Source organism: Chaetodon trifascialis, chromosome 2 (genome assembly GCF_039877785.1).
Source record: "Chaetodon trifascialis isolate fChaTrf1 chromosome 2, fChaTrf1.hap1, whole genome shotgun sequence".
NCBI lineage: Eukaryota > Metazoa > Chordata > Actinopteri > Chaetodontiformes > Chaetodontidae > Chaetodon > Chaetodon trifascialis.
This window is the reverse complement of record NC_092057.1, coordinates 27149108-27176929: the sequence shown is the minus strand read 5'-3', so window position 1 is coordinate 27176929 and position 27822 is coordinate 27149108. Positions and strand designations below refer to the sequence as shown.

Sequence of the window (27822 nt, the reverse complement as noted above, 5' to 3'; positions counted from 1 at the left end):
TTTTCTTGTATTTGTTTTGGTTGGAATAAAGAAAGAATGTTTCTGTGACTCTCTTGAGCTTGAAAAGCAAACCAATAATGTCTTAGTGGCTTCCAATAGCACTAAGAAAATAAATAGATTAAAAGTTAAAAGCACATATTTTTCAACAAGAGCTTTCCAAACAAAGTTTGGTAAACTATGTTTTGTGCCCCCCTTGCTGTCCTGGACAGGCTCACTCGTGAGATGATGGGGACTAAAATGAATGTCATGATTATCTGTAGCCCAAAAACATTCAGTAGACCTTGACTCCTAGCTGCGAGAGAACAAGTGAGAGAAGACCCTGCATCCATTCTGCAGTCAGCCATCACAGAAACAAGAGGAATCAATGATGTAAATTGGCAACCCCCGACAGAATCTAAATATGCAAACCACTGAAATGTTTTCCCTTACCCTTTTCAATGTAATGACCCCTCATTGGGTTAGATTTTAAGTGATTTTAACCTAGTGTGTCATATCAGGGGTTGGCCTGGCTGCAGTGTCAGTGGTGCAGATGAGGGGGAATACACTTCAGACCTGTTTGAAAGCTGATAAACTAGCCAACAAACAGATCACCTATATCTAGTAATTCAAGCATCATCCATCAATCTTCATTTGCTGTCATTTATTGGTTATTTTCCTTTGTCTCAACCTTTCTCACACCCTCACCTCACAGTCATATCTGCCAATAGCCCACGCACTTGACAACTATGTTTCTTTTCCATGAAGAGCAAACATTGGACCCATGCAGCTTCAAGAGAGCAGTGGTGATGTAAGCAACATGAAAGGTTATAACGCACATTGAACTATCAAAGACTGTGTTTACCAAAGGCAAAGAGACGTGCTTCTACCTTTAAACCATTGCCTGTGAGAAAAGAGGACAACTTCCACCTGATCTTTGGACACAATGAAGACTTTGTAATAAATTGCTAAATTTAATCTAATTTCTTTCTTTTTTTTTCTTTTCTTTTTTTTCTGTAAGGGGTCCTCAGGATAGGGTTTGGTTTGAGAGTTAGGTGGTAGGTTGACATTTCATCCTTGAAGAGCAGTTGGCACATACAAGGTTACAACAGATTGGAATATCAAAGGATTTTCCATCAGTTGCTGAATTCTGCACACCTTCAGACGACACAGGTTGTTTACCAAGGGTAAAGAGACTAGCTGCTATGTGTACTTGTCCTTGATGGAGAAGTGTAACTTTCCCCAACCTTAAGCAAGGTGCTTTTATTACCTAAACCTGGCCACAGTTGGATGTGAACCCGAGATTCTGGTGTCACATTCCTGCACTTTATACATCTACCATCCACAAATGTTGACTCTAATCATAATGCAGGCAATGATCACGTTTGTCACCACAACATAATTATGACCGCAAATTAGTTATGTATAAATGGAAGTTCTTCTTTTTCTAGAGGCTCACGGTCAGATTTTTCCTCTCCGGAGCAAGTTCAAGCTCCACTGTGACCTCCTCTGTCTCCTCCCAGGTGTCTGAATTGTCTCCTGAGTGCTTCTTGGTGCAAAAATCTTTCTGGACAGTGGGGGCTGAGTTTGGTTCCGCAGAAGGGTAGAGCCTGCAGGGCAAACCTTCTCCCTCAGAATCCAATCTGTTCTTAGGCTGATCCAAACCTTTAAGCTGTAGGATGTTTGAACAGTCTCATTACCTCAACAGGTTCCTATGTGTCACATCTAATGAATCAGGTCTTTTCCCCAGCTTTCAGTTTCATGGGTTAAGATTTAGGGTAAAGGGAACGGGGGTTAAAACATGAATGATACTTCCTAGTGGGGCTCAGAATGGAAAGTCTGAATACTCACAGTTCCATGACAATTGAAAGCCGAAAGGTAAAGTTTAAAAGGGAGTTAATGGACATCAAGCTGAGGTCGTTTTGTCAATGGCTGTTTCCATGGTCAAGAATCAACTGTCGACCCTAACTGATACCCTCCGTTCCCTTTTCTAGCAAACTGGTCATTACAATCAATTGATGTGCAGTGAAACCTAGGACTTTTGGGCCTACAAGGCACCTGGATATTTGCTGCTTTGCCAGCTTCATAATCTGGTCTTGCATGGCAGCTAAAGTAATTATAGCTATTATAAAAAATCTATTTTTGTACAATTTCACAATAACAACATTTGGTAACAAAACACACAAACTTACTCACAGAGTCCCCACAGAGCACCATCCAATAGTCCCTTTGTTCCCATTAAATCGTTAATCAAAAAATAATCTTTAGCAAGAACTACCAAGTAGTAGGAAAGTTTCTTTTCACTGCTGTTAATACACTCCACTGTTAGCTTGGCAGCACACCTCCATCTGCTGTTTTGACAACGGAGTGACGATATATCTGCCATTCCATCAGAACAAGTTACTCCATCTGTTCCGCCTGCCTCCCCTTGCCATGTCGCTGTCAGTGCTTCACTGTATCCATAATTCTCCTTTGATTTCGAAGCTTCTTTCCCTGTTTCATCGTGACAGATGCAACAAAACCACAATGAAACATTTCCTGATCAATCTATCCATGCTTGACCTGGTGTCGTCTTTTACCATTTCACCCTTTTTCAAGTTCATACAGAAGGGTATGCCACCCCTTCTATCGTGATTGACTGATTATGACCCCGACTAAGCTGCCAATACTTTTTTCTGCTCAGTACTAAGCGTATTTCCTCTTCCATCTACAATTAACCTGCCAAAGACACCACCCTCTATGATAATTTAGTCATGATCTACTGTATTATTCCTGTTTGACTATTAGCTATCCATCACCTGACTAATGATATTAATACTTCTGTCTGCAGCAGGATGCCAGCTCGGTGCCATTAAGAGCTTTGGTTGAATCCCATATGTGTTCAAGTTCAGACTCAGTAATATAGCTGCTATAACCATTGAGACATCAGCTTCCCGCTACAGTAGCTGCAGCCTTAATAGATTGCTGCTCCTCCAGTGGAAATACAAACACACAAATTAAATGTTTGCCAGGACCAAGGATTTGTTGTGTACTGTCATGGGGTAATGCAACTGCGTCTCGGTGTGAAAACGCACTACATTTCCATGTGGATGACTCTTTATGAGGTTAGAACTGAACCATGGAAACCCCTGTCCTTGTTAAACTGTGAATATACACTGGTGGCTCTCATTATTTCTCTATGGTGCAAGTTTGGTTATTTGCTGCTTTGGTTTCAAAGCTAATGTGAGGATGGGGAATTTCAATTTGTCAGTACTCAACTTCTGTTTCTGTTGGCTGGTCAGACTGCAGCAGACCAGCAGGAAATACACCTTCTGAGTCTGTGTGCTTGTGTGCAACAGGCAGCTGTTCAGACGTGGCAGACACCTGACAGGCACATTTTTAGAACATGAGCACAAAACACAAATATGTCAGTCATGAATCTGTGGAAAAGCAGAAACCGAATAATTTAAAATGCTACGAATATGATATGACTGTATATTAGAAAAGAAAGCAAATTTACAGCTATTGGATGTGCTAAAGTGTGGCATTAATTTCCCCTCTGGATTAATTGCAATAACACTGGCACATGCCCCATAATCAGGTCAAAATGTAAGTTTGTCTAATACTTTTACTTGGCTCTCAGCAAAACTGACAATCCAGTCAGTCTCAGCTGTCCTTTATGTTTGCTATTTAAATAATATTAGCATGCTAACATGTAAAACTAAGATTGTGAATATCATCAGATATTGCTGCACCAAATTTGACAATTGATAGAAGTGCAACACTAACACACTGGAGTACTCTTTAGCTATACCACAAGGGATACAGGGGATCATAACAGTGGTAACAAAGATAATAATGACTAATGACAAATAGGAGCTGTCATAAGTCAGATATTCACATAGGAAATAAGTGATTGCAAACAATGCTTGATTACAGTGTACAACACTGTTCTCTTGTCTCTGATGCAGTTATTGCATGAGTAAATCACTTACAGCCCATTAGAGAGTCATGGCCTTGTCTCCCAGGTTTGATGAGGTATAAACAGGGGTTTGATAATGTTCAATCCTATTCATAAAAAACACCTATTCTTAAAAAAAATAAAAATAAAATAAATCACTATGAATCCACTGCTAGTGACTTATAGGGACATGTTCATCTGTTTTTCTTCCCTTTTTGAGAAATGTGTCTTTCTGCATCCCTCTGTATCCCTACTACTAAATATCCGCCTACACACCATCACAATTATTGCTGTTTTTCAAGTCAGGTAAAGGGCAAAAAGGTCTCTCATGAATAAGTGAGGAATTTAAGGAAAAAAGGATTTTAGGCAAGATGCCCTAACAGCCACTCTGCTAGCAGTTCAGAGTTTTCACAGAGAATAAAACAAGACAACTCCTATTTATTCTTGTTGTGGGGTTTTTCTCTCTGCTTTTCTTCTGTGTCAGCCTGTTTACATAACTCACTCACTTGGCAGGAGCAACACTGGCCTTATTCTCAGAAGCCAACTTGGGACTACATCAATGAGTAATTGTCTCCACAAACCCCTCACAGTCAAGAGATAAGAGCCTGGAAAGGTCAATAAGAGTTCTGACTCTAAAAATACCGCAATTTACTCAAGGAGGGGACTGACCTGAATGTTAATAATAAAAAAAAAAGTCATAAAAGAGAATCAAGAATTATAACAAATACTTAACTCTAGCCTATTTGTCCAGACATGGATTCTGATGTCTCACTAAAGAGTTTCACTCCTGCCTCAAAGTTAAGTCCTCAGGGCTGCACTTAACCACAGCTAAGCACCAACTTACAGCTGATTAAATTCAGAGTGACCCAGTCTGAAAACTATTAGCCAGTTACAAGCTGAAAATGAGCACATTAAAGCTTCTCGCTGCTGGCTCAACAGTCGAGACGAAGTATGGAGGCTGCAAGGGAAATCAGGTCAAATTAAGCAAGCAATAATATCTGTGTAAACCTTTTTTCACTGACTAGATGAAGAACATATTCTTTATTTACAACAACAGCCCTGGGGAGGTGTTTTCAGTGTGTTGATGACACATTCAAGAGAGGAATAAAAATAGGTTTCGCAGTGGTGTTAATCGTGCCTTGCTTGGTTGTCTTTCTGATGATCAAATTATAGCCACACCACTCATATCCTCATAATACATGTAATCTGCATTGCATGCACTGACCCGCACCACCTTGTTAATGTTGAGTTCCCACATCAAGTCTCAGCAGCCTCTGCCATCTTGAACTTCATACTCTGCTGCTTGATGTATATCCCGCCTTCATGACTGAGATGTATTTAATCAGTGAGATCAATAGCTGTGACCATCATTGATCTTGGAAGTCTATTTCATGGGCAAGTCAGGCACATCTCATATTTTGTATACGCTGTAAATTATTTTAGATAATCTAAGATGCTAAGGGCTGTTTTAATTAACTATTAGGAAAGACTGTTTTGGAGTAATGTAAAAGCTGTGACTGATGAGTCGTTTTTACTCCTTGGAATGCATCAGAATAATTTTATGTTTTGCCCAAAACCTTGGCTGAAGGCAGACAGCACCTCTCTTTCAACTGCACTCCTACCCAGACTTCACAGGGATTTGAACTTCTTGAACCTGGCTACCTTGTTAATCTTCATAGTTACTCCTGCAGTCTAAAATAGCAGCAGCAAAATTTTCATGCTAAGTTTTAATGCTGGAGTAAAGTGGTGGAGTTCAAATTCAAGTTATTATCTTTTAGACTTTTTTTGCTCTCTGTGACCGAATGGTTAATTTGTGAAAATAACATTTAAACATAGATGTGAGACTAGAGAGGAGGGAAGGAATCTGTTAAAAGCAAATCATGGATTCTGTTCAATTAACAAAAGTCATAACATCCACTAAAGATAATACATTTTATAAAAAATATGCAAATAAACAAGAACTAGGCTTCATATCTGATCAATACAATCTAGAGGCAAATTTATTTCTGCATTTCTGAGTCTTTTTGATTCATTGTTCACCAATGTTATTGTTCATTGGTACAACATTACACCTCAGCCAGAGTAGTTCTAGTCTGCCACGAAAAAGCCTGACATTGGCTCTTGCAAGTGACAACAAAGCTTTGTCGTTGACAGGTGCAATACAGCCACCACTGTTTACCAATCATCACCCTCCTGCACCATGTCACCCTTGCAAGCTGATGGCTTTGGCTCTCAGGTCAGAATTATTGACCTTAATGGCAGACCTTTGCTGGGTACAATCTCAGAACACTGTGTGAAGATAGTGGGCAACGCTCCATACTGTGTTTCAAAGCCTTGTGAAGGTGACAATATGATGACGACTGGTAAGGAAAATGAGAGGCTGAGAATCACTTTTGGAGACTAATGTTTTTGGATAATGTAATAATATATACTACTACATTTACTACTACATATACATTACATTACTTCTGAAATGAAAGGTTGAACTCAAACACTGTAACAGCCAGGTCTCATGCTCTGTTCATACAAAAAAGGGCCAGCCCAAAATAAAGCCACATCAAATGAACAAATTACTCACACAGTTACGGTAATGACTTGCATGATGCATACAGTGTTGCACACAATTCCACAGCATCACTTCTATCACTGCAACTATATACTGGTGTGACATGCCACTCTGCTGTTCTGAACTTCACTTTTTAAGAAACAACTCCTCTTCAACCATGTTTCTTAAAGCTGCAGCCCAAACACTTCTTGAAAATGTTTTACAATGAAAGAACCAAGTTCGTGAATTGCTGCAAATATCCAAATGATTTTCTGAGAATTCTTTTAAAAAAAAAACAAACATGTAATGATGCATTAATTATGGGTGAAACAGAAACATTGTAAAAACAGTACACTTATAATGAATAATTGTAATTCAATATAAGGTACCTGAACCATGAGTTTTTTAGTGATGTGTACCTTGTTTACAGGCAAGAGTACAATTCCACTTTTATGACTAAAATGTTTTCAATAATAAACTGAACACAAATTATTATTTACATGAAGCCATTCTTTAGAAAAGTTCCTCTGGAAATCTGTTTTAAAAGTTGAAAACTTGACCAATTTCACACAGAAAAGTGTATACTCCCCAACAAATAGGTGTTGGGTAGTAACAGTATGCACACTATATGCATATGTGAACAAAAAAAATGCATAAAGCCTTTACTATCTCCAGAGGAAGCTGTGTAAAGCCTGACAAATATCCTGAAATGATATCACTTGAGTCAGTGTCAGCTGGGTCTCAAGGCCACAAGTTTCTTGTGACCACACCTCTATAGCCAGCTCTTCATCTGTGCCTGAGGCTAACAACTCAACGCTACATTTGCCACTACTATCATGATATACCTTAATCTCCAACTGATCTGTCAGTGGTTGAGTAACATATTGGGTAATGTCAAACCAGAATGCATGGAATAAAAAAAATCTCTGTCCATTGTGACACCGACTGTGGTATAGGAGTCCAATACTAAATTGTAAGTAACTGAACTTCAAATGATATGTAATAAATATCAATTTACACAGTTCTTTCCAAGAAGCTTCCAATAAATTACTAGAAAAATTATAAGGAAATAAAATATAGCTTAACCAGAGGAGATGGTTTAGATTTTGTTCCAGCGCTTCTGCCAAATTGGGGTTTCTGATTTACAAGAACAGGATTAGTGCCTGAACACACCAGGAAATGGTGACATGTTGACTACTTGTGGTGGATAAAATTGGTTGTGGTTAGTTGTGTTTGGGGCAAAATAGACAAGGTTATCATTACTTGCATTGACACTGCATTGATTGTGTGATGCATCCAATATAACAATATTTATAATGGAGGACCCATTATAAATTTTTGTTTTTGTCTGCACTGTCAAAGGTCAGTACTGTTAAGATGGTTTGTTAACCTGGGTGAATTTACTTTGTTTCCATGTGAAAATCCACTCATTCTATTGAAATTAATTGAATTCAGTAATCGTCATAAATTTTGGTATGACCAAGCCAATATACCCATTATTACTCCAAAGGTGTTAATGTGGAACAATGGAAAAAGTGTTTATTTTCCAATGACAGAAGACATTGCCAAAGCTATTTTTACAGTGTAAATGGGAGCGGATCAGAAAATTAGAAGTCCTCTTATAAAAAAAAACAAAAAAACATACAAACCGAAATAATAAGTGAATAAAGAAATAAAGGCCTGTTTCTCCATTTCAGGTAGATAAAGGCTCATACCACTACTTTAGAATTTATGTTATTCAACACGATTCATATTCAGCAAATTGATGAATGAGGTCATTTACTAAATTGATGAAAAATACAGGCCCTAGTGAATAACACAAACACAAAGGTAACACAAAGGTAGAGACGTCTCTAATTACATGACTTGCAATTAACTGTGATTAGGATAGAAAAGACATATGACAGCAAGCAGAATCTCACCTTCTGATCATGACTGTAGGCTAAGGCCCAGTCCTCTTCAGTGGGATGGAATAAAAGGCTCAAGACATAGAATGTGAGGCGGTACTTCTGGAAACTGGCTCCCTCATCAGAACTGATGAGCACGCTGCTCTCAAACTCTGGATCTGTCAACACCATAATCTGCGAGCCGGGAGAAGAGAATGGGAGGAGAAATAGGATGTGCACACATGTGAGGGAGTAGGTAAGAGATTTGAAGATGGGAGAAGAAAGGATTTGAAGGGCGAATTTGAGTAGGGGTGGAAAGATAGGGAGATGAGAGAAGGTAGAGAAGAGATGTTAGAGGCAGGAGCAGTGTCAGCAGAAAAGGCCTGGCTTTTGGCACACATCAGGCTTCTGCTTGGCAAACAACTCATGAGAGTGACTCTCACGCTTCTGTTGCCATGGCTCTGTGGCTCTTCCTGTGCGCTCTAAGGTGAAGACTTTGAGTTTTCATCATCTTTCAACATGAGATCAAGGTTGCTCATAGCAAGAAGAGGTTAATATTGAGTAAACCAAAAAAGACCATAATGAACATGGAGCATGTATCTAACATGGATCTAAAATATGAGACAAGCATGGTAGAGTTTATGGCCGTGTTTTAATTATGCATTGTACAAACACGGGATGAAGCAGCCACGCATGAATCTGCATATACAGTATGTTATTTTCTTTATCAGCTAGTCCTTTAGCATGTAATTTCTTAGCATTTTCCTTCCAATAAAATTCTAATTTGAAATTTAACAGAGCCACAGTAGTAGAAGCCCTAATTTCATGCTTGGAATATTTCTGTCAGAGCTATCACAGTTATTTCAGAATTCAATGAGAACAGGAATTCCACAATGCATATTTCTTTCCACTAATGGCATTTAGAGTCTTTGTGGAAGCAGATAAAATGGTCACAGGAATTCCTCCATTACTAAAGAAGAGGTGTTTGAATAGGTGTGAAATATATTTCTGAACACATGTTCATTTTATGAGTTTATAAAATTTCAAATGTGGAAAAAAAATCTTTTTCAGTACATATAACTGGATGCTCTGCACTATTGTAGATTAAATAGTCAGGAATTAGCATTTTTACACCTAAATAAGTATAGGTGTTAATTTAAATTGTAGTTGCTGCTATATGATACACTTGGTGGCTATGCCAGTCTATTCATTATCCTTTCCAGATTAGAATCAAAATTAGAAAAACTTTATTGTAAACCACAAGGCAATGGGAAAATGAGCCCGATGAAACGCACAAGTGAATAAAATCACACAGTACACATGACGTTTGTTATTATTTTTTTGGCCACTTGGGGGCAAATAAATAATCTGAAACACTGACATATTAACACTTTAAAAAGCTAATATGGTAAATATGTTAGCAAACAGTTTCTGGTTTACACATTGAGCAGACACTGAACAAAATTAATATTCCATTAGAGCCCATTTGAGTTTACAATATTAGCAATGCTAACGTTGCTTTTCTCTGGTGACCTGATGCATTATAAGTGCATTATTTACTTTTTTAACTCTGTTTGTGTCTCCACCAACTGCTGAGGAAATTATCCACCTCTTTAGCCACTAGCTGTTCAACTACCTATGCTTAGCTGGCTAAAGTTAAACCCTATACCTGTGTGCTGTTTTCTGGTGGGCAGGTAATGTGGGTTTATCAAAGCTCTTTGGCTGAAAACAGCTTCCTCCTACTGTGGAAAGCAAGGTTGATGAGAGGAGTTTGTGGGCAACAGTTGGGTGATAATTTGGGAGATAATTCTCTCCAGATTTGTCACTATGGGTGAACCCCTTCACATTATATTTAGTCATTTGTTACATTATTAATATGAAAATATGGATTGGAATAGCTTTAAATGTTTATCTCTTTGCTCTGAGTCTTTTATCTGATGTAAACTACAACAGCCATATCTGTACAAATACTGTGTGGTGGAAGTGTGGGTACTTGCTGCGCTTCTGGCCTCAATGGCTGTATCTCATCAATTCTATTGGAATTGGGAAAACACAGCACATTTGTCACTGAAAGAAATACCAACCATCTTTCCAGAGCTTTAAACCAGGAACCCTCCCCGGTGGTGATCTAGGTAAATTGTTTTTTTCATCAAGCATCAATGAACAGGCAGCAAAATTTCAACCTGGATTTCTCATTGGCCTGGGCTTGCTCATTGTGCCATTCATTACCTGTCACTGTGTAATAGCCTCATCTCCTAGTGTCTTTGGGGATTTTCAGATGTCATTTCTAGGTTTTAAGCAGCAATCATATTCTGTAATATTATAGTAAGCAGCAGAGTCTATTATGAAAGAGAAATTGCATTTTGCCATGCCTTATTTTTAGTCAACTGTCAGGACTTTCAGTTAAAAAGAAAGGTAGAAAAGCCTTAAAGAGGTCTATGCACATACTGTGCATTTCATATTAAAATCCAGCATTGCTCCCTGTTCAAGCCTTGTACTGATCTATGACTGTTATGTGCTCCCTCTCCATGCTCTTGTTGTAACTATAACCTTCAATCGCAGTGCTTTTAACTCATTTTTTGTCAAGCCTCGATTCAGGAAGCCTCACAATGTCCTCTTTCAATACTGGGAATGAAGCCTAGAAAGTATTGTCATATTCGCATTCCTCATTTACCGCGATGTTAAGTGTGAAAACAGCCACATTATTTCCCAACCTTACACATTATCGTAACAAGCCAGTTTCTGTCTGTCGCCTCAGCGATTAGAAAAAAACCCACAACTAATTTGAAGCGAATACAAAGGCAGGACTAGGAGCAGTTGCCAATTTCTCTCCTGCCTACTAAAACAATCGCCCTCAAACAATAATTACTCACTTCCAAAATCACAGTGACCGATAGCATTAGCAAGGGGTGATTAAGATTTCCCACACAGCACCCATTCAGCCTTTGTGAGGAAGCGGGAGAGTGAGGAGGGTAACAATACTAAATCGATAGAGGTTGGAGGGATAACCATTTTGTTTTATCAGCCCGATGTTGAGCTGTGCATAAGCTGAAGCACAGCGATAGAAGCCAGTAGTTGTCGGATCATGAGGTAAGTGGAGGTATGGATCAGAAACAGAGTGAAAGAGACACCCTGCAGCAAATGAATCACGTCACGCCAGATCAATTGAGCTTAGTCTGTCTTTGACGGAGGCTTTAACAGAGAGTTGTTGCTGCAATATGCTCATTAACCATGGATCAAGATTTAATCACCCACATTTAGTGATCATGTTTTCACTGTCTTGCTTCCTCAATGGCATTTTAACTGTGCATGTCTTTATTTTTAAATTAACCTAATCTACCAGCTATTCAATCAAACTGCTCATGGACTGAATGCACACCCAGCTCAGGAAAAGACATCAAAATAAAGCCAAGAAGATTCATGGGGGGTGTCATTTTCAGAGGCTTTGCACTAAATGTCATTACTATCATTCAAATCTATAATGTGACATTGTAAAAGGTCACTGCTTCAACTTTTTTCTTGGACAATGTAAGAGAAAAAAAAAAATCCACATATGCTCCCAGAATTTTTATAGTGGACATATAATGATTCCTTTATCGTGGTTGAAAAGAATATCTCAAAGAGCAGCAGATGATTATATCTTACAATGAGTGATTAGGCTTCCAGACTGCTCTCTTTATCCGGTAGAACGTAGACAGATGCTAAATAAGGCCTCTCAGTACGAGGAGGCAATAGGGGAATGTAGCCAGCATTCAGGCAAACTTTCATCCATCTACGGGATGGCAAATCGAAATAATTAGATCAGAGATAATGTGCAGAGAGGGAATTGGCCATGGGCAGAGCCAGAGGTCACCCATTAGAGTAAAATATTCTCCTCAGATTGTTACTAGTTTTTTGGCTGCAATGACTCACTTACACAGTAACATGCATGCAAAAACATCTTAAAAAAAAAAGAAAAAAAAAGATCAGTGTAAAAAACATGAAATATCCTGAACATACTTGGTGAAACTGATATCAGTACTGTATTGTTCTTAAGTGTTGTTTACATCACGAACGGTACAAGTTTGAATCCTCTTTTTGCTTCTTGGGGTGTTAACAAAGTTTGTGTAATCTTATATTATATATATATATTATATCTTATATAACTGAAATTACAAAAAAAAAGTATGTCACATCAGCAACAGACAGAACCTTAGGGACGACATTCCTGCTATGCCCTTGATGTGGAATTAAATTTTCTCCACATAAAATAGGCAGGAGGAGTGAGTCATGAGGTGTAATCAGCGCTGGCTATAATCTGTTCCTCGCCTTGGCATGGTTTAGCTCAACAGTCCCAGGATCCTAACTCCCACACCATGCAGTGGATTCAGGGTCAGTACCTTGGCTTGGCCCTGGAAAAATAAGGCTGATGAACCGAGCACCTACACAACTTCGAGCACGTCCTCATCACACAAGGGAGTCTTGCTTCATTTTCTGTTAGTCTGTTGATAGCATGCAGATTTATATTTATCCAACTTTTGACAAGGCTAATTCCACCTGACCAATATGATTATTCTCAAGGATAACATGTTCGTCTAAAGTTTTGCAACACTTGTCACATAGCAGGAAAATTCTCAAGTCTATTAACTGGTGGCCATGACTTGTTTTTTACTGCATCATTATGCTGTGGACAGTAATTTCACATTTTCATAGATCCTTGAATCTGTGAAAACCACTGTCTTTCTCACTGTTTTTGTTTTCAGATGTGTTCTGGAGAAAAAAAAAAAAAAAAAGGTGTGCATACTGATCACAAAAACACTTCTACAATTCAAATATATATACGGTATATACACCCCGATGTCCAAAAAAGTTGGTACAATGTGTAGAACATGATTAAAAACAGAATGTGAGGATTTGCAAAACACAGAGACCCCATGTTTAATTGAAAATAACACAAAGACAACATATCAAATGTTGAAACTGTTTTGAAAATGATATCCTCATTTAGAATTTGATGCCAGCAACACATTTCAAAAAAGGCTGGGACAGGGTCATGTTTACCACTCTGTTGTTGTTGTCACCTCTTCTTTTAACACTCTGAGGAGTGAGGAGACTGATCGCTGTCATTCTGAAAGTGGAATGTTTTCCAATTCTTGCTTGATGTACGAATTCAACTATTCAACAGTTCTATTTTATGTTTCATAATGAGCCAAATTGTTTCAAATGGGTGACAAGTCAGGACTGCAGGCAGGCCAGTTTAGCAGCCGCACTCTTTATGCTGTTGGAATACAGGCAGAATGTGGTTTGGTGTTGTCTTGCTGAAATAAACAAGGCTTTCCCTGAAAAAGACACTGTCTGCTTGGCAGCATATGTTGCTCCAAACCCTGTCTATATGGTTCAGCATTAATGGGGCCTTCACAAATGTGCAGGTTGGCCATGCCATGTGCACTAATTACACTAACACCCCCATACCATCATGGATACTGGCTTTTGAACTGTGTGCTGATAACAAGCTGGATGGTCCCTCTCCTCTTTAGCCAGGAAGACCATGATTTCCAAAAAGAATTTCAAATTTTAACTCGTCAGACCACAGAACAGTTTTCCGCTTTGCTTCAGTCCACCTTAAATGAGCCCTGGACCAGAGAGGGATGCTGTGTTTCTGGATCTGGTGTACATACAGTTTCCTCTTTGCATGGTAGAGTTTCAGCTTGCATTTGTGAATGCAGAAATGAACTGTGTTCACAGTTGATGGTGTTTGGTAGTGTTCCTCAGCCCATGCAGTGCCGTCTGACAGCCATCCAATACTGGTTTTCTGCTTTGTCCCTTGTGTACAGAGATTTCTTCAGATTCTCTGAATCTGTTAATGACATTATATACTGTAGACAATGAAAACCCCACATTCTTTGCATTTTTACGCTGAGAAACATTACTGTTACATTGTTGCCAGCGCAGTCCTGAGGCCTTTCTGTGTGAAGTTTGCATGTTCTTCCCGTGCATGCGTGGGTTCTCCCCGGGTACTCCAGTTTCCTCCCACAGACCAAAAACATGCTCATTAGGTTGACTGGTGACTCTAAATTGCCCCTAGCTGTGAGTATGAGTGTGAATGGTTGTGTGCTTGTGCCGTTGACAGCCGAGATAGGCTCCGGCCCCCCCGCGACCCCGAAAGGGATAAGCGGCATAGAAAATGGATGGATGGACAATCTATTTTCTGAAAGTGTGTAGCCCACTCATAGAATCGAAAGTTCAGTAAGAAACCACCACTGATCTTATGTCTTTGGAGCAATGATTTATGGACCTTTGGACCTCGCACCCCAAATAAAACAGCTAATCATTTGTCCAAGGAGTCAACACTAAACAACAAAAACAAAACAAAACAAAAAAACTTTTGGTTAGAATAAGGGAATCGATTGAGACAAATACAGAAATTCAGTCAAAACATTCAGTTTAACAACATTAATTTTCTCAATTAACGAGAGAGACAGATTATTCTATCCCTGAAAATCTGACTTTTGGCAGAAAAGGGACATAAAAATGTACATGCCACATTGATAGCAACAGGAGGGCCTTAGTGAGGCCATTGGTTCAATGGTCATGGTCAAGAGAGATAGTGACAAAAGACAACCTACATTCTTGTACAAAAATGTAGTTTGTTTGAACACTAGCCCATAGAGATGTATATAGTACTGTGAATAGGTACCACTACACTTCTCCATCAAATGCCTTCTCAGCATCTAGTGAGATTAGTCTCATGTAAATTACCAGAATGTGTAGAATGACTCATATTTAAAAGAATATGAGTGTTAAAAAATAAGTGACGCCCCTTAATAAAACTGTTCATTCTGTTCCTCAGAAATAGCACTAAGCAAAACCCAGAGGGCATTAGCTTTGGCCAGAACTTTTACATCAGCATTTAGTAAAGACAGAGGTCCATACGAGCCACAGGAAGTGGGATCTTTATCATTCTTTGAAAGAAGAGATTTTGAAGCTTGAGTCACAGTGGGAGGTAACACACAATTTTCCTGAGATTTATTTAACACTGACAGAAGTAAAGGCACCAATTTGTCAATAAATTTCTTTAAAAACTCTATTGGAAATCCATCAGGACCAGGGGCTTTATTAGATTGCATTACTCTAATTGAAAAATGGAATTCTTCAAGGGAAAGTGTGTGTCCAAGTCATTTGCATGGTTAAGATCTATGGTAGGATTTTCAAGATTAGCCAGGAATTTATTCATTTTGGTAATATCGGTAGGGAATTCCGATTTGTACAGAGAAGAATTGGATGATTTAAATGTGGCACAGGATCTGTAACAGTAAGGTTACAATCATTATTAATAGATCTTATAGAGGTATAAGATGGGGGGTGAACTGACGTTTGAACTGCTGTACCAATAATCAGTTTGCTTTGTCACTATGTTCAGCTGCTCAGTGCCTCTGGTCGAAATACAGTCGAACTCTGCCTGAAGATTAAGATCTTTCTTAAATAGTTCTGCAGATGGATCTGATACACAGTCTTAAACAAATCTAATCTACTAAGTTGAGTATGCTTAGTATTGAGTTTATAAGAATAGGGGGAATGTGAGATAACCTGCCCTCTAAAAAAAGCTTTCATCCACTCCCAAAGTAATGAATAAGATGTGGATTAAAAGACTTAGACATAGCTGACTGAGATAAAGAGCAGGGACTACAATCTAACACTGAGTAAAACACACAATTCAGATCCCCTTCAAAAAGTAACAAATGGGAACAAATACCTGTATTTGTAAGGTAGCCATTAGCATTAGCAATAACATCAGTACATCCATCCATCCATTTTCTATAGCACCTATCCCTTGAGGGGTTGTGGGGGGGCTGGAGCCTATCCCAGCTGTCAACGGGCGAGAGGCGGGGTACACCCTGGACCGGTCATCAGTCGATCGCAGGGCAACACACAACCATTCACGCTCACACTCACACTCACAGCTAGGGGCAATTTTTAGAGTCACCAATCAACCTAATGAGCATGTTTTTAGTCTGTGGGAGGAAGCCGGAGTGCCCGGGGAAACCCACGCATGCACGGGAAGAACATGCAAACTTCACACAGAAAGGGGGATCGAACCAGCGACCGTCTTGCTGTGAGGCACGCGCACTACCTGCTGCTCCACCATGCCGCCCAACATCAGTACATAAAAATGTACTTCTTTTGTTACTTAGCACAATAGCACAACTAATACAAAAATAGCCCATATTGGCTTAGACTTAAATGTAACATAAGGATGTGTATGAAATGAATTCAAAAAATATAAAATATGAAAACCTAACTTATTTTAACTTTCCTATACCTACTGGAGGCATAAAGGCATGATATTATTTCAACATATTATGTAGAAACATGACCCAATTTTATCGTTGTTGTTGTTGTTGTTGTTGTTGTTGTTGTTGTTGTTGTTAACGTAGGCCTTGGTATCCTCTGCCAAATGCCAGTTTTGACACAAGCAGTGGCTCTTTGCCCATGTTGAATGCATCCTTAAGCAGGGTGGCTACAGGTGATGGCATTCACAACTGTCTCCTTAGGGACTCATGATTATGATGCGGTGCAATCTGGATTCAAGGTCCTCACACTTACTCTCCAACTAAGTAACTCAATGCTAGAACTTGATCTTCACTTCAATACAGGCAGAAAATGACTCCTCTATTTGCCCCACAATGTGACCAACTTGGCATCTGAAGCAGATTTATGTTTTCAGTGATTTTTGGTCAGTTCTGATAACACATGAATCGCCCAATGCTGCTCAATCTAATGTCATATCTCAAAGAGGATAGTAATTATACTTTCTGTGTTGAAAAATTTCAGTTCTGCCTTTGGCGTGGTAGAGCCATGGGGCAGAGTTGAGGAACCTGTAGCTGTGATCACTACCTGCAGACCAGGCCTCTGTTATTGGGCCATAGCACGACAAAATACCTGCACAAAGCTCACTGAGATATCTTTCCTCAAAATAAATCCATTAATTAAATCTAATAAATTAAAAAACCTTCAGATAATAATGTATTAATCGCAGTCTGTGGGAGACACTAAACACACGTCCTACTCCATAGGTAGGTCAGCAGTACCCCATCTTTCATTGATTTCAAAGTGAATAGTGGACTTTCATTTGCCAAGTTGCCAAAAACATAACTCTAAATGAATAATACGTTGCTCCATAACTGCTGGATGTATAAATTAGCAACTGCTTGCTAGCAGGTTACCTCAAAGACATTTTAATTGGATAACCTGCTTTAGACCTTCCAGAAAATTTAACATGTCTCCTGTTGGTGTACTGTATGTTTACTTGATATTTCAGCTCTGATATGAAAACCAGTGAAATGTTTATTTGCCACATGCTGAAATATAGTGGAATCATAGCACAAGCTGAGAAGTGTGAAAAGTCACTCAGGCACGAAGAGTTTCAGTGGACTCACTCCACACGCGCTTCACATGCAACTCGCTCAGGCATGTCTGTCACACAACGATGCTAATCGTGAGTTAATTAACACTGGCCACCATAAGCAACAGCACGGATCGTACAGCACCAAGTAAGGTTGTAGCAGCCAATTCCCGAAACGTGCTCAACTGAGCAAGAGTGTCTTTTATCACTTATGAATTCATCTGTAAGAGGAAGGAAACTGCATTATTTCTTATCTCAAAAGTTCCACAGTCTTTAAGTACTAATCAGCTCATCTTTCTTCTGCAGCTGTGGTCAAGTTGTACTGTAATGTACTGTAAGAATCATCCCAAGTATGGTACTGTCAATTGGTTTTTTAATATTACGTTCATGAAAAAAATATCAAATTTGGATTTTTTTAGTTGTTGGTTACTAGTGATTGCAGACACTGCACTGATTCAGACATACTATTTTCATCAACAATGATATGCATTCAGTCATTGCAACTAATAGCGTCTAATTACCATGTCAAGCTCCCTGAAACTCTAATATTAATGTCTCCAGCTCTGGGAACAGATCAGTTTAATGCTGTGCAACCTTCATCTCTTCCATATGCATACAATCTGTTGTAATTAGTCGTGGAATATTAACTACAGCTGGCTCAATTAATATTTTTTTTTATATAATACATTTTTTTTTGTTGTTTTTTTGTAGTTACAATAAGTTGACTAGAAACATATTGATATGGACACAGCCTTGGGGCGGTCTAGTCTCGGATGGAGACTAGAGACTACTTTAACAGAGATGTTCACAGCACTCTGACCTCTTGGCTAGGACTCCACATGTCTATCAAATCCTTGCTCAGAGAAGCAGACGGGTGGAGTTCACAACATGAGGGCAGATTGACTGCCTGATACTGTGAGCTGTGAATCACAGTGTAGTAAAGTGTAGGGATTTAGAATGTATCCTATACATGGATCCATGGACCAGCCTACGTGATGCAGGAAAGAGCATAGTTTTGATAGGGGATCCATTACCTGCACAATTTAGTTCAGCTAATGTCAAAGCTGAATGTGAATTTTCCTTAAATTAAAGCAATACCACATTTACGCCAAAATTTGTGCGTATATGTCGGTTTTTAAAATGTGGGTAGATCAATTAAAATAGCCTATTAACTCCCTTCCAAATGCCAGTAGAGAAGTTTGCCAATCTGTTTTCTGTCTGGTGTGTCACGTTTGAGGTCACAAACAACAGAAAGCAGCACGCAGGCCAGTGACAATATGGTGGCTGCTTTTTTATATACCTTTTATGCGGTGATGATGGTGAGATGGAAACAGAGCGTGATGAGTTGACAATTATGTCTGGACAGTTTCCAGTGCTTAACTGTCATTTTGTTTATCACCTGTATTTTGCAGGGAGGCAATGCAATAAATGAACACAATGTCCAGTGTATCCACAGACAAACAAAATAATTGAGAACGTATGGATTTACCTGTATAATCTATGTCATAGCTCATACTGTAAATTCAGCATAATGTACATTTCCAAAGCATTAACTCCATCTGTAGAACAACAGAGTCATGTTTAATGGACCACTGAGCTGTTCTGACTCTCTGTTCTCTAACAGAATTTTATTTAATATTGGTTTCATTAACTAGTCCAATCTCTTCAATTTTGTAGTTTTTACAATCCGTGTCAAGCTGTCGGCACTGAAATGCAAGACTTTCTGCAGATGTTTCAGATCAAAAGACTCAGGAAATGCTCTTAAAAAGACAATTTTGTATAATTATGACATCTGTGAAGACTGTGTCATCCAGGTCATGGTTATCCAAGTAGGATCGAATCAAGGGAACTGGACTAAGTTGTAGAATGTTGAAAATGTTTCACCTCTTATCCAAGGAGCTTCTTCAGTTCTAACTGACAGGTGGGGAGTCCCAGGTATTTAACCTCTGTAGGGTTGTTATCACGGTCATTGATATCGATATACATTGATATATTTGGGTCATTAGTGCTCATGGCTGTGTAACGGCAGTCTATAACGAGTCATAACTGCACATTTATGACGTTACATTGTGTCTGTATTGGGTAATAATCAACATGTGTCGATATATATACTTCTTCTGTTTTAGTCAAGGTGTGAATCCTAGGATTAGCTCATCAATTACATCAACATGTACGCATCAAATTAGTCTGTGTATACAACACAAAATTCAGAGATATCAATTCCATGTCAATCACTGGGGTGTGATCTAAATGCTTAAGTGGATAACCTGATCAAGTTAGTAAATAACTTTTTGCCTATGCACCTGATATCATGTTGGAAAGCATACACACAACCTTGAAACATAAAATCAACAGCCTACCACAAACAGGTGAGGCTGTTAATGTCAAACACCTGTGTAGGAAATGTTGAGATGGATTGATGGTAGCTTAAAAAGCTTAAATGTAATCACTGAATGAGACTAAAAAAATAAATGATTTGCTACATCTCACCTTTCTTTTGTTAGTTGGACAGACGTACAGGTAACTCAGGACAGTCTTGGATCCGACTTTGTCATTCATTCTCTCATAGGTGGAGCCGTAGTCAGTGGATCTGAACGAAGGAAGCAAATGGAAAATGCAGTCAAAAGCAGGCAAATACTACAGTAGAAAAACCTCACAAAGCACACTGAAAGTTCACTGACAAGCTACTGGGTTCAAAAGACAAAGGATTAAGGATTACTGGGATATTGTACCATTCATATCAAATTACACATCATTTATTTTTCAGTGATGGAAAAAGGATGCAATATCACAACCTACAGTTAAACAAGAAACATACAGGCTGGTGTGTGTGTGTGTGTGTGTGTGTGTGTGTGTGTGTGTGTGTGTGTGTGTGTGTGTACATAAAGAGAAAGTATACACACACACACACACACACACACACACACACACACACACACACACATACACACACACACGTGTTTATGCATATATATGCATATATACATACATATACACAGAGAGAGAGAGGCTGTATATGTATATGTATATGTACATATATATGCATACAGTTTCTCTTTGCAAGACTGAAACCTCTGGCAGTAGAACAAGAGGAGGTTAACCAATCACCCAGCTGCCAACAAAAACGATGCATTCAAAAATGTCTGGGGACCCAGCACTGTAAATAATTAATTCTCTTTTGATGACTACTATGAAATAAGATATGACGAGTGCAAAAACATGTGGATGTTCCTGAACCCATGGGCTTTAATAATTTAACAGTGGGAATGAGCCTGTTAGCCAGCATAGTCCCTAGAAACTCTACATAAATCCATCATCACAAGTAACTACCAAATCTGCCTTCAAGTAGAATATTACATCATTTACAGGGCTGTACTCGCTTTTCCTTTTTTTCTGCGAAAGCTGCATTCATGTGTTTAGGATTTTCAAATTTTTCTCAGGACAGAAGCACCCAACCAAAACAGTGGCATAACTTCCATTTCGATCTGCAGTCTACTTCACAGGGAGGAAAGTGAAGACGAAACCTATTTCTGTGTTCTTTCCTGTTTTGGTCAGAGCTCCTTCCACAGGGATGGAGATTCAGTGAAATAGCAAAGAGATTTCTCTCAATTCCAATTCATTCCAGAATGTCTCTGAGAGACACAGTTGTTGCTATGATTACAAAGCACGATAATGAGTCAGACAGCATCATTTCCACAGCATTTTATAGTGGAGGTGTGGGGAGAAGTGCTGCACTGAGAATCCTCCTGATTTGGAGCAGGGCTGTGAACTACACTGTTGGCCTCTGAGTAACACTGTTGGAGCCTCCTGAGAGGAGACTTCATAAATAACATAGAAGCATATGTTGTTTTTGGCATTACTTTGATAAGAACTGCTGCCAGGCGTACCTTCATCATCTGGTCACCATAATGCATATGCTTACATTTTTTAAATGGAAAAGGGTGATATCTTTGGCGCATACAGCAGGGAGATGTCAGCTTTTGGATGTGGACCAAGATTAAGTGTGACTCCCTAAACACTAACCCTGCACAAGACAGTTGATCAATACCGAAAGGAAAATTAGCTAATTTTGTTAGCGGAAATGGCAGAATGAAAATAGAAAGGTATCCATCTTTCTCCTTTATTTTATTTTTCATTTTGTTTGGAACCAGTTTGAAATGGAATTTGGAAATGGTCAAGGTGGGCAGAGGCAAGACTACTGCAAAGCCCAGTGGTGACACTGGGCTGCATCGAAAAGGCAATACTTTGAAGTTTCATGGTTCTGTCATTAGCAGGACGCTGTATGTTCAGCATTCTCAGTCCTTCTGAGAAAGTTTAACCAAATGCATAAAATATGCCCAAAATGTCCTGGTTTGTGTCAGGAATGCTACATAAAAACTAAAACAAAAACCCACTTTATTGACTAATGCATCCTGTTACTGAAATACTTTTAGGTCGTCAAACTTTTGAGTTTCTGACCACCAGCAGTGCTGGAGCAAAACAGTTATAAGTGAGGCCCTGTTCTGTTTGTATCTCATGCACAAGCACGATCAACACTTGGTGGTGGTAACATACGAAGAAACTTGTCTCACAGGGTCCCTTTAAGGAAGAGCTTTTTGGAAATTATAATTTCTTTAATAATTTAACGAGGTAATTTTTCAGGGTCTAGACAAAGCAACAATCAAACCAAGCAAATTCCTATATTCAAAGACTTTTTAAACTAGGATCAGGCCCAAGTGCTGCGTACAGTGTAATGCAGTGCAATACTAATCCTGTCACAAATATTACCCCTGTGATGCTTATGATATTCTCTGTAAGAGGTTAGACTGTTGAGCTCTACAGTTATTTACTGAGACCTGTGATTCTTCATTGTGCAGTGAAGAACATGTTGTTTTTATACATTTCAATCAAATTAACAACTTCACATAACAGATCAGTCAATGTCAATCACTGGCTATACAAATACAATTAAAATTTCCACAATTAAATTTAGACAAACTGAAAGTCTTTGTTATAGGCTCAGAGTGTGTTTCCAGACACATTTGGCCTGCCCTTGTCCCCCTAATGAAATTAAGTTGTCACATACTGACAAGTCCAATTTGACCTGAGCAATATTTTTAAGCATCCTCAGTGATGCAAAGAGGATTATCCGTGCAAAAATTTCATGGAACATCAATTAGTGTAGTGCCTTCCTTCTCCTAAAAGGCTGAATGCTGCTGTTGTTTTGAAAATAGCCAGGCTTTAAAACCAAATTTACAGATGGGAGCATACCTCTTTTTTGGGTTTCTCTTTGTCGGTTGCCTGTACATTTAAAGATTGACTTTCAGATTTGATTGATTGTTTTTAGGGGTTAGAAATAGACCAATGAGTGTGAAAAACAGTGTGTCTTACACTCCAGTGCACTGATAGCTTTTTGACGGCTGGATCACCCACAACCTCCTGTATGGCAGCAGGAATAGGCAGGATGTAGCATCTGTTTTCTCTGTACAGTGACCATCAGACAGGCCTGTGTCTGGAATGGGGCTTTTCTCCTTGTTTGCTCTTTGCAGATGCAGGTTTTCTGTGACTGCTGTGTGAGACTTAAGTTTTCCTGTCGCTGTGTCACACAGAGTTTCTGGGCTTCACTTTCTCAGCCTTTCAAGCTCTATTTGAGGGTGAAGCTTTTGGGAATCAATATGATGGTTACTTAATGTAACCCTAGTTCTGTGACCACACACAGAGCTTTTAATCAGCAGCCCAGTATACCTTAGCTTTACTTCTCTGCTAGACAATTCTGCACCTCATGATTTATGCCTGATGCCAACATTCAGTGCCAATGCCGGACATAACGTGTCCTTTATGTACAGAGGTGGAAATTATAGGTGGTCGGGCTGACATGTCATGTGTCAGACTTTCCTGCAGGAGGCTGTTCATCTCCTATCAAGGTAATTAACCATTGTTTTTTATTTAACAATGACCACAATCTTTCAGTCACCTTGACCAAGTGTTTTAGTTGCCTAACCCTAACCATATCTTAAGCAGGTTATTTTTCATATCCACAATCTGTCCCTAAACTTAACCGTAGATGACATGCACAAATTGTTTAGAAAGCAAAAAATCTGAAAAAAATGATTGCTGATCACCTATGGTAGATCAAAAATCAAGTACACATTCATTAGTAAATAACCACAAATGAACTTTATGTTTTGGCTGACATAAATCACCAAAAGTTTCCTTGCCAGCATTCAGTGCGTCAAATAGACACCAGTGGCAGAAGAAATGTTCAGATACTTTGCTCAAGTTAAAGTACAAGTACATCAGTGCTGAAATAGTCCATAACAATTCTCACATGGAAAACTCTGCTTCAGTAAAAGTACAGAAGTTAAGTAAAAAATGTAGGTAAAGTAAGTAAAACTACTTGTTGACATGATGATATATCATCCCAAGATTCCACCAGGCGCATCCCCCTGATGTTGCTGATGCAACACGTTTTTGTTCCGTCCATGCAGCTGCAAAGCCCACTGGGTGCATTTTGTAAGCAGAGCATTTTGCCTGCTTTATTTTGTTAACTTACTCGGACTTTGCTGATTTGGTCATTTTTCCTTGATATTTGTGCTTCTACCATGCAGAAGTACTGTATGGCTCTTAGATAAATAGTTTCCTTTTTGGTCTGTTTTAATTGCATTTATTGTTGATGTATGATCGGGAGTCTGCAAAGGGAGTTTTATTTTGAAAAAGGACTGGATTCACTACACCATTTCAGTGTCTGACTTCCTGTTTTGCTTAATCTGCATTTTGCAGATTGATGAATCATCCATCAAAAGCAGACCTGGCCGTTTTCTCAGAGGAGCAGAGTGAATGCCCTCCACGCCCGGTGCAACGTACGGGTTCTCTAAAATGATCAGCTTTGTCATACGCGTTGCATATGGAGAATATGGAGGTTATACTCTTGGTAGGAAAGGGGCCATTCATTAATTGTTCATTGATAGATTGTTAATGCTGATGTATCAATGTGTAATCAGCATGGTACAGTTTTTAGCCACTGGAGGTGGAGCTAATTTTAACTGCCTTATATTATATAAGGTTCCACCTTGATTCATAGAATTATCTTTTTATTGCATAATCATTTTCTGCAAACTAATACGGTTAAATATTTCTGAAGGTCTGCAGACTCTTTTCACAAAACGATCATAAGATTACAATGTTTATCTGCGCCTTGTTTTTCAGTCACCATCAGTTGTCTATCTGCTGAGTCCACTGAGATGTTTGTTTACCTCTTGATTTGTCTGGTTACTATGTGCAAAGAAGAAGGAGTTGAACAGACTGTGTCAAGAAAGAATGGAGGGAAGAAAGAAAAATACTGCCAGTGCCTTGAGTCCTCTACATATTTCCAATTTGAGGCACATCACGACTACGCTTTTCGCAAAAAGTAGCCTGTTTTGATTTCTGTTTAGACAAGCAGTTTGTGAGCTTTCCTGTGGAATTAATGGCTGTTTCAGGCTTGTAGTGAAAGATAGCAGCTGGAAATATTTTTGTGACTGTCTGTAAAAGAGATTAAGGCAGATTTGAATCAGGATGTTACATCAGACTCTCTCAAGTGGAAGGCTGTCTAAATCTGTTACCATGAAACAGACTTATCACATTGGCAATAGTATGTTCTTGGAGGTATGGTATTTAAACAGAATAATCGATAGCAGAATGGAAAGGTGTGTCACCGTGTTTGCTTTAATCTGTCTTTATACTTGTGAAGAAGAACAAAAGGCAAGATTACAACATTAGTAGAGTATGCCGGGTCAAGATTCTCTTGAAATGCAACTAATTAAAAAGTACAAAAATGGCATCTGCTGTATCTACACAGTCACAAAGTGGAGGTTTCCATTTGTTTTCATTTGTGAAGTCCTCCATTTTTTTGAGAGCCAGGGAGAGAGATGCAGTGCAGTGCATTGCAGTGTGTGAACATCAAATGATTGGAAAAAAAGGCAGACAGAAATTGCATTAGGGAATGTTTGTGAGGTTTGCCAGATGGCTGCCAGTAAAGCAGAACGATTCAGCGTTGGTGTACAACACTGTTGACCAGGCTCTGGGGAGAAACAGAGACAGATAGAGAAAAGCCGTGCACTTCAAAGACTGAGGGATGAGAACTCCAACCAAATCATCTTAGTTTCTCAAGTGTGTACAAAGAAAGCACATCACCCTGAAGCATACAGGAATTAAAGAGAAATGTCTTTTGCAATATTGTTCCAAGAAAAACAAAAGGTTAGCGATCTGACTCTTCTCACTGTAACGCTGACTTTGGCTTGCTTGTTGCTGAATAATAACTGTTAATGGGTGCAAGTGCATATGAAACAGCAAGGAAACACAATGAGAAAAGAAAACACCAAATCAAAATTCATCAGGGGTCTGAAAATGAAAGCATCGTCAGGTGGTTGTCGGAGTCGAACCGAAGCAGAAACACCTCAACTGCCTGTCCTAAGAAAAAGAGTCACACTGAGACACAGGAGGCTCAGAAAGCGAGAGAGACTGAGTGAGGAGAGGTTTCTTAGCAGAGAACCCTGCGGCAAAATCAAGCCTGAAGACTCTGAACACTCACTGACTGATGCACTTGAAAAACATTCTCTGCACTGGTGAACCGAAGCGTTCTATGCAGTGCTGAAGGGTCAGAGGCAGAGACGCCTGAATGCGTTGCAGATATTTCCACTGCAATTGTCTGAATTGTTGCAGTCTTTTGTTCCAGGAACACACTCTAGGGGGGTGACAAAGCCAATTCCGTTCCAGCCACAGGTCCTCGACACAAGCCTGCTCTCTGGATAGAATCCAGGGAACTTTGGATGACCAGGAAAAGAACTAAACAGAGCTGTCGCCAGAACAAAACGCCTGAGAGTTTGATGACAAAGTATGAGAGACCAGACTTGGTCCACCTGAAAATCTTATTAACCTTATTAACCTACCTTCCAGCAAAGCTCTCTCTCTCTCTCTCTCTCCCCCCCCCCCCCCCCCCCCCCCCCCCCCCCCCCCCCCAGTGGCTTGCTTTAAGTCCATTTATTTATATATACTTATGTGGAAGTGGAACAGAGCTGAAAGAACAAGAAGATCCTGTCACACCCTGTCACTCCCTCCAGCCATGTTCCTACTTCATCAACCCCCCTCAATGCCATTCTCTCATTGTCCACCAGTGTCCTCTGACTTTTCCACCTGTCCCAGTCCTCTCACCAACTCCAGTCACATGACCCTTCACCTGTTTCTACTTTTCCATTTTCTTTTAACCCGTTGCCTGCTCACCTGTCATGCCTTCTGGATTTGTTTGACTATTTTCATCTTTTGCAGTTTGTTGTTTTCTGCAGTATTTGAGCACGACAACTATGGTTAATGTTATGAAATATTGTGATTATGGAATATGAATTAGGCTTAAGATATGGTTTGTGTTATGCTGCTAAAATTCTGAATTCGGGTAAGGGAAAGACTGTGATTACTGTTCATAAAACAGCAAATGTTAATTGCTACCTTAAATGTGTGGGGACACTTAACCAAATAAATCAAAACATGTCTCTTGCATAAATAAACGATAATTATCCATCATGGGAAAGTAGAAACTTTCATACACTAACACTCTATCATGTGATCTGTCATATTCTATGACCTGTAGCAGTGCGACAGCCACTTTGTCTTCAGGCAAGAGAATTGAGCATATATGTACGTATGTGTATACATTACACACACACACACACACACACACACACACACACACACACACACACACACACACACACACACACACACAGTGAGCGCAGCCATCAGTGAGGAGCACCCACTGTTTTCCCTCACAGCAAAAGGAAAACTGGGAGAGGACAGAGATAATGATTGTCACATAGCTGTGCCAAATATATGGTGAAAACCTACCCTGCACAGCAAGGTGTCTGTGGTTCAGGTGTGAAAATGGGTGAATTAAAAGTTTTAAGTAAGAACTGTCTTCAGTCTCCACCCAAACAATCTATGTAAAACATCTAATAAGAGATTCAGCATTAGATTCAGATTTGGTAAAATGCTTTATAACCCATCTCTTATATTACTACTCTCCGCCTTTATAATGCACCTCACAGAGAGGACACTTTACTGCACTGGTTCTGTACATTGGCAG

General features: G+C 39.3%; 1 protein-coding gene across 1 annotated transcript in view; it reads right to left on the bottom strand.

Moving 5' to 3' along the window:
- Positions 1–27822, bottom strand: part of sorcs3a (sortilin related VPS10 domain containing receptor 3a) — a 215085-nt gene that overhangs the window by 74097 nt on the left and 113166 nt on the right. The window contains exons 3-4 of the mRNA XM_070972419.1: positions 20220–20319; positions 8384–8542 (exon numbers count right to left, since the gene is read on the bottom strand). Coding sequence (XP_070828520.1) covers positions 8384–8542; positions 20220–20319 — 259 coding nt within the window. The remainder of the gene's footprint in view (positions 1–8383; positions 8543–20219; positions 20320–27822) is intronic.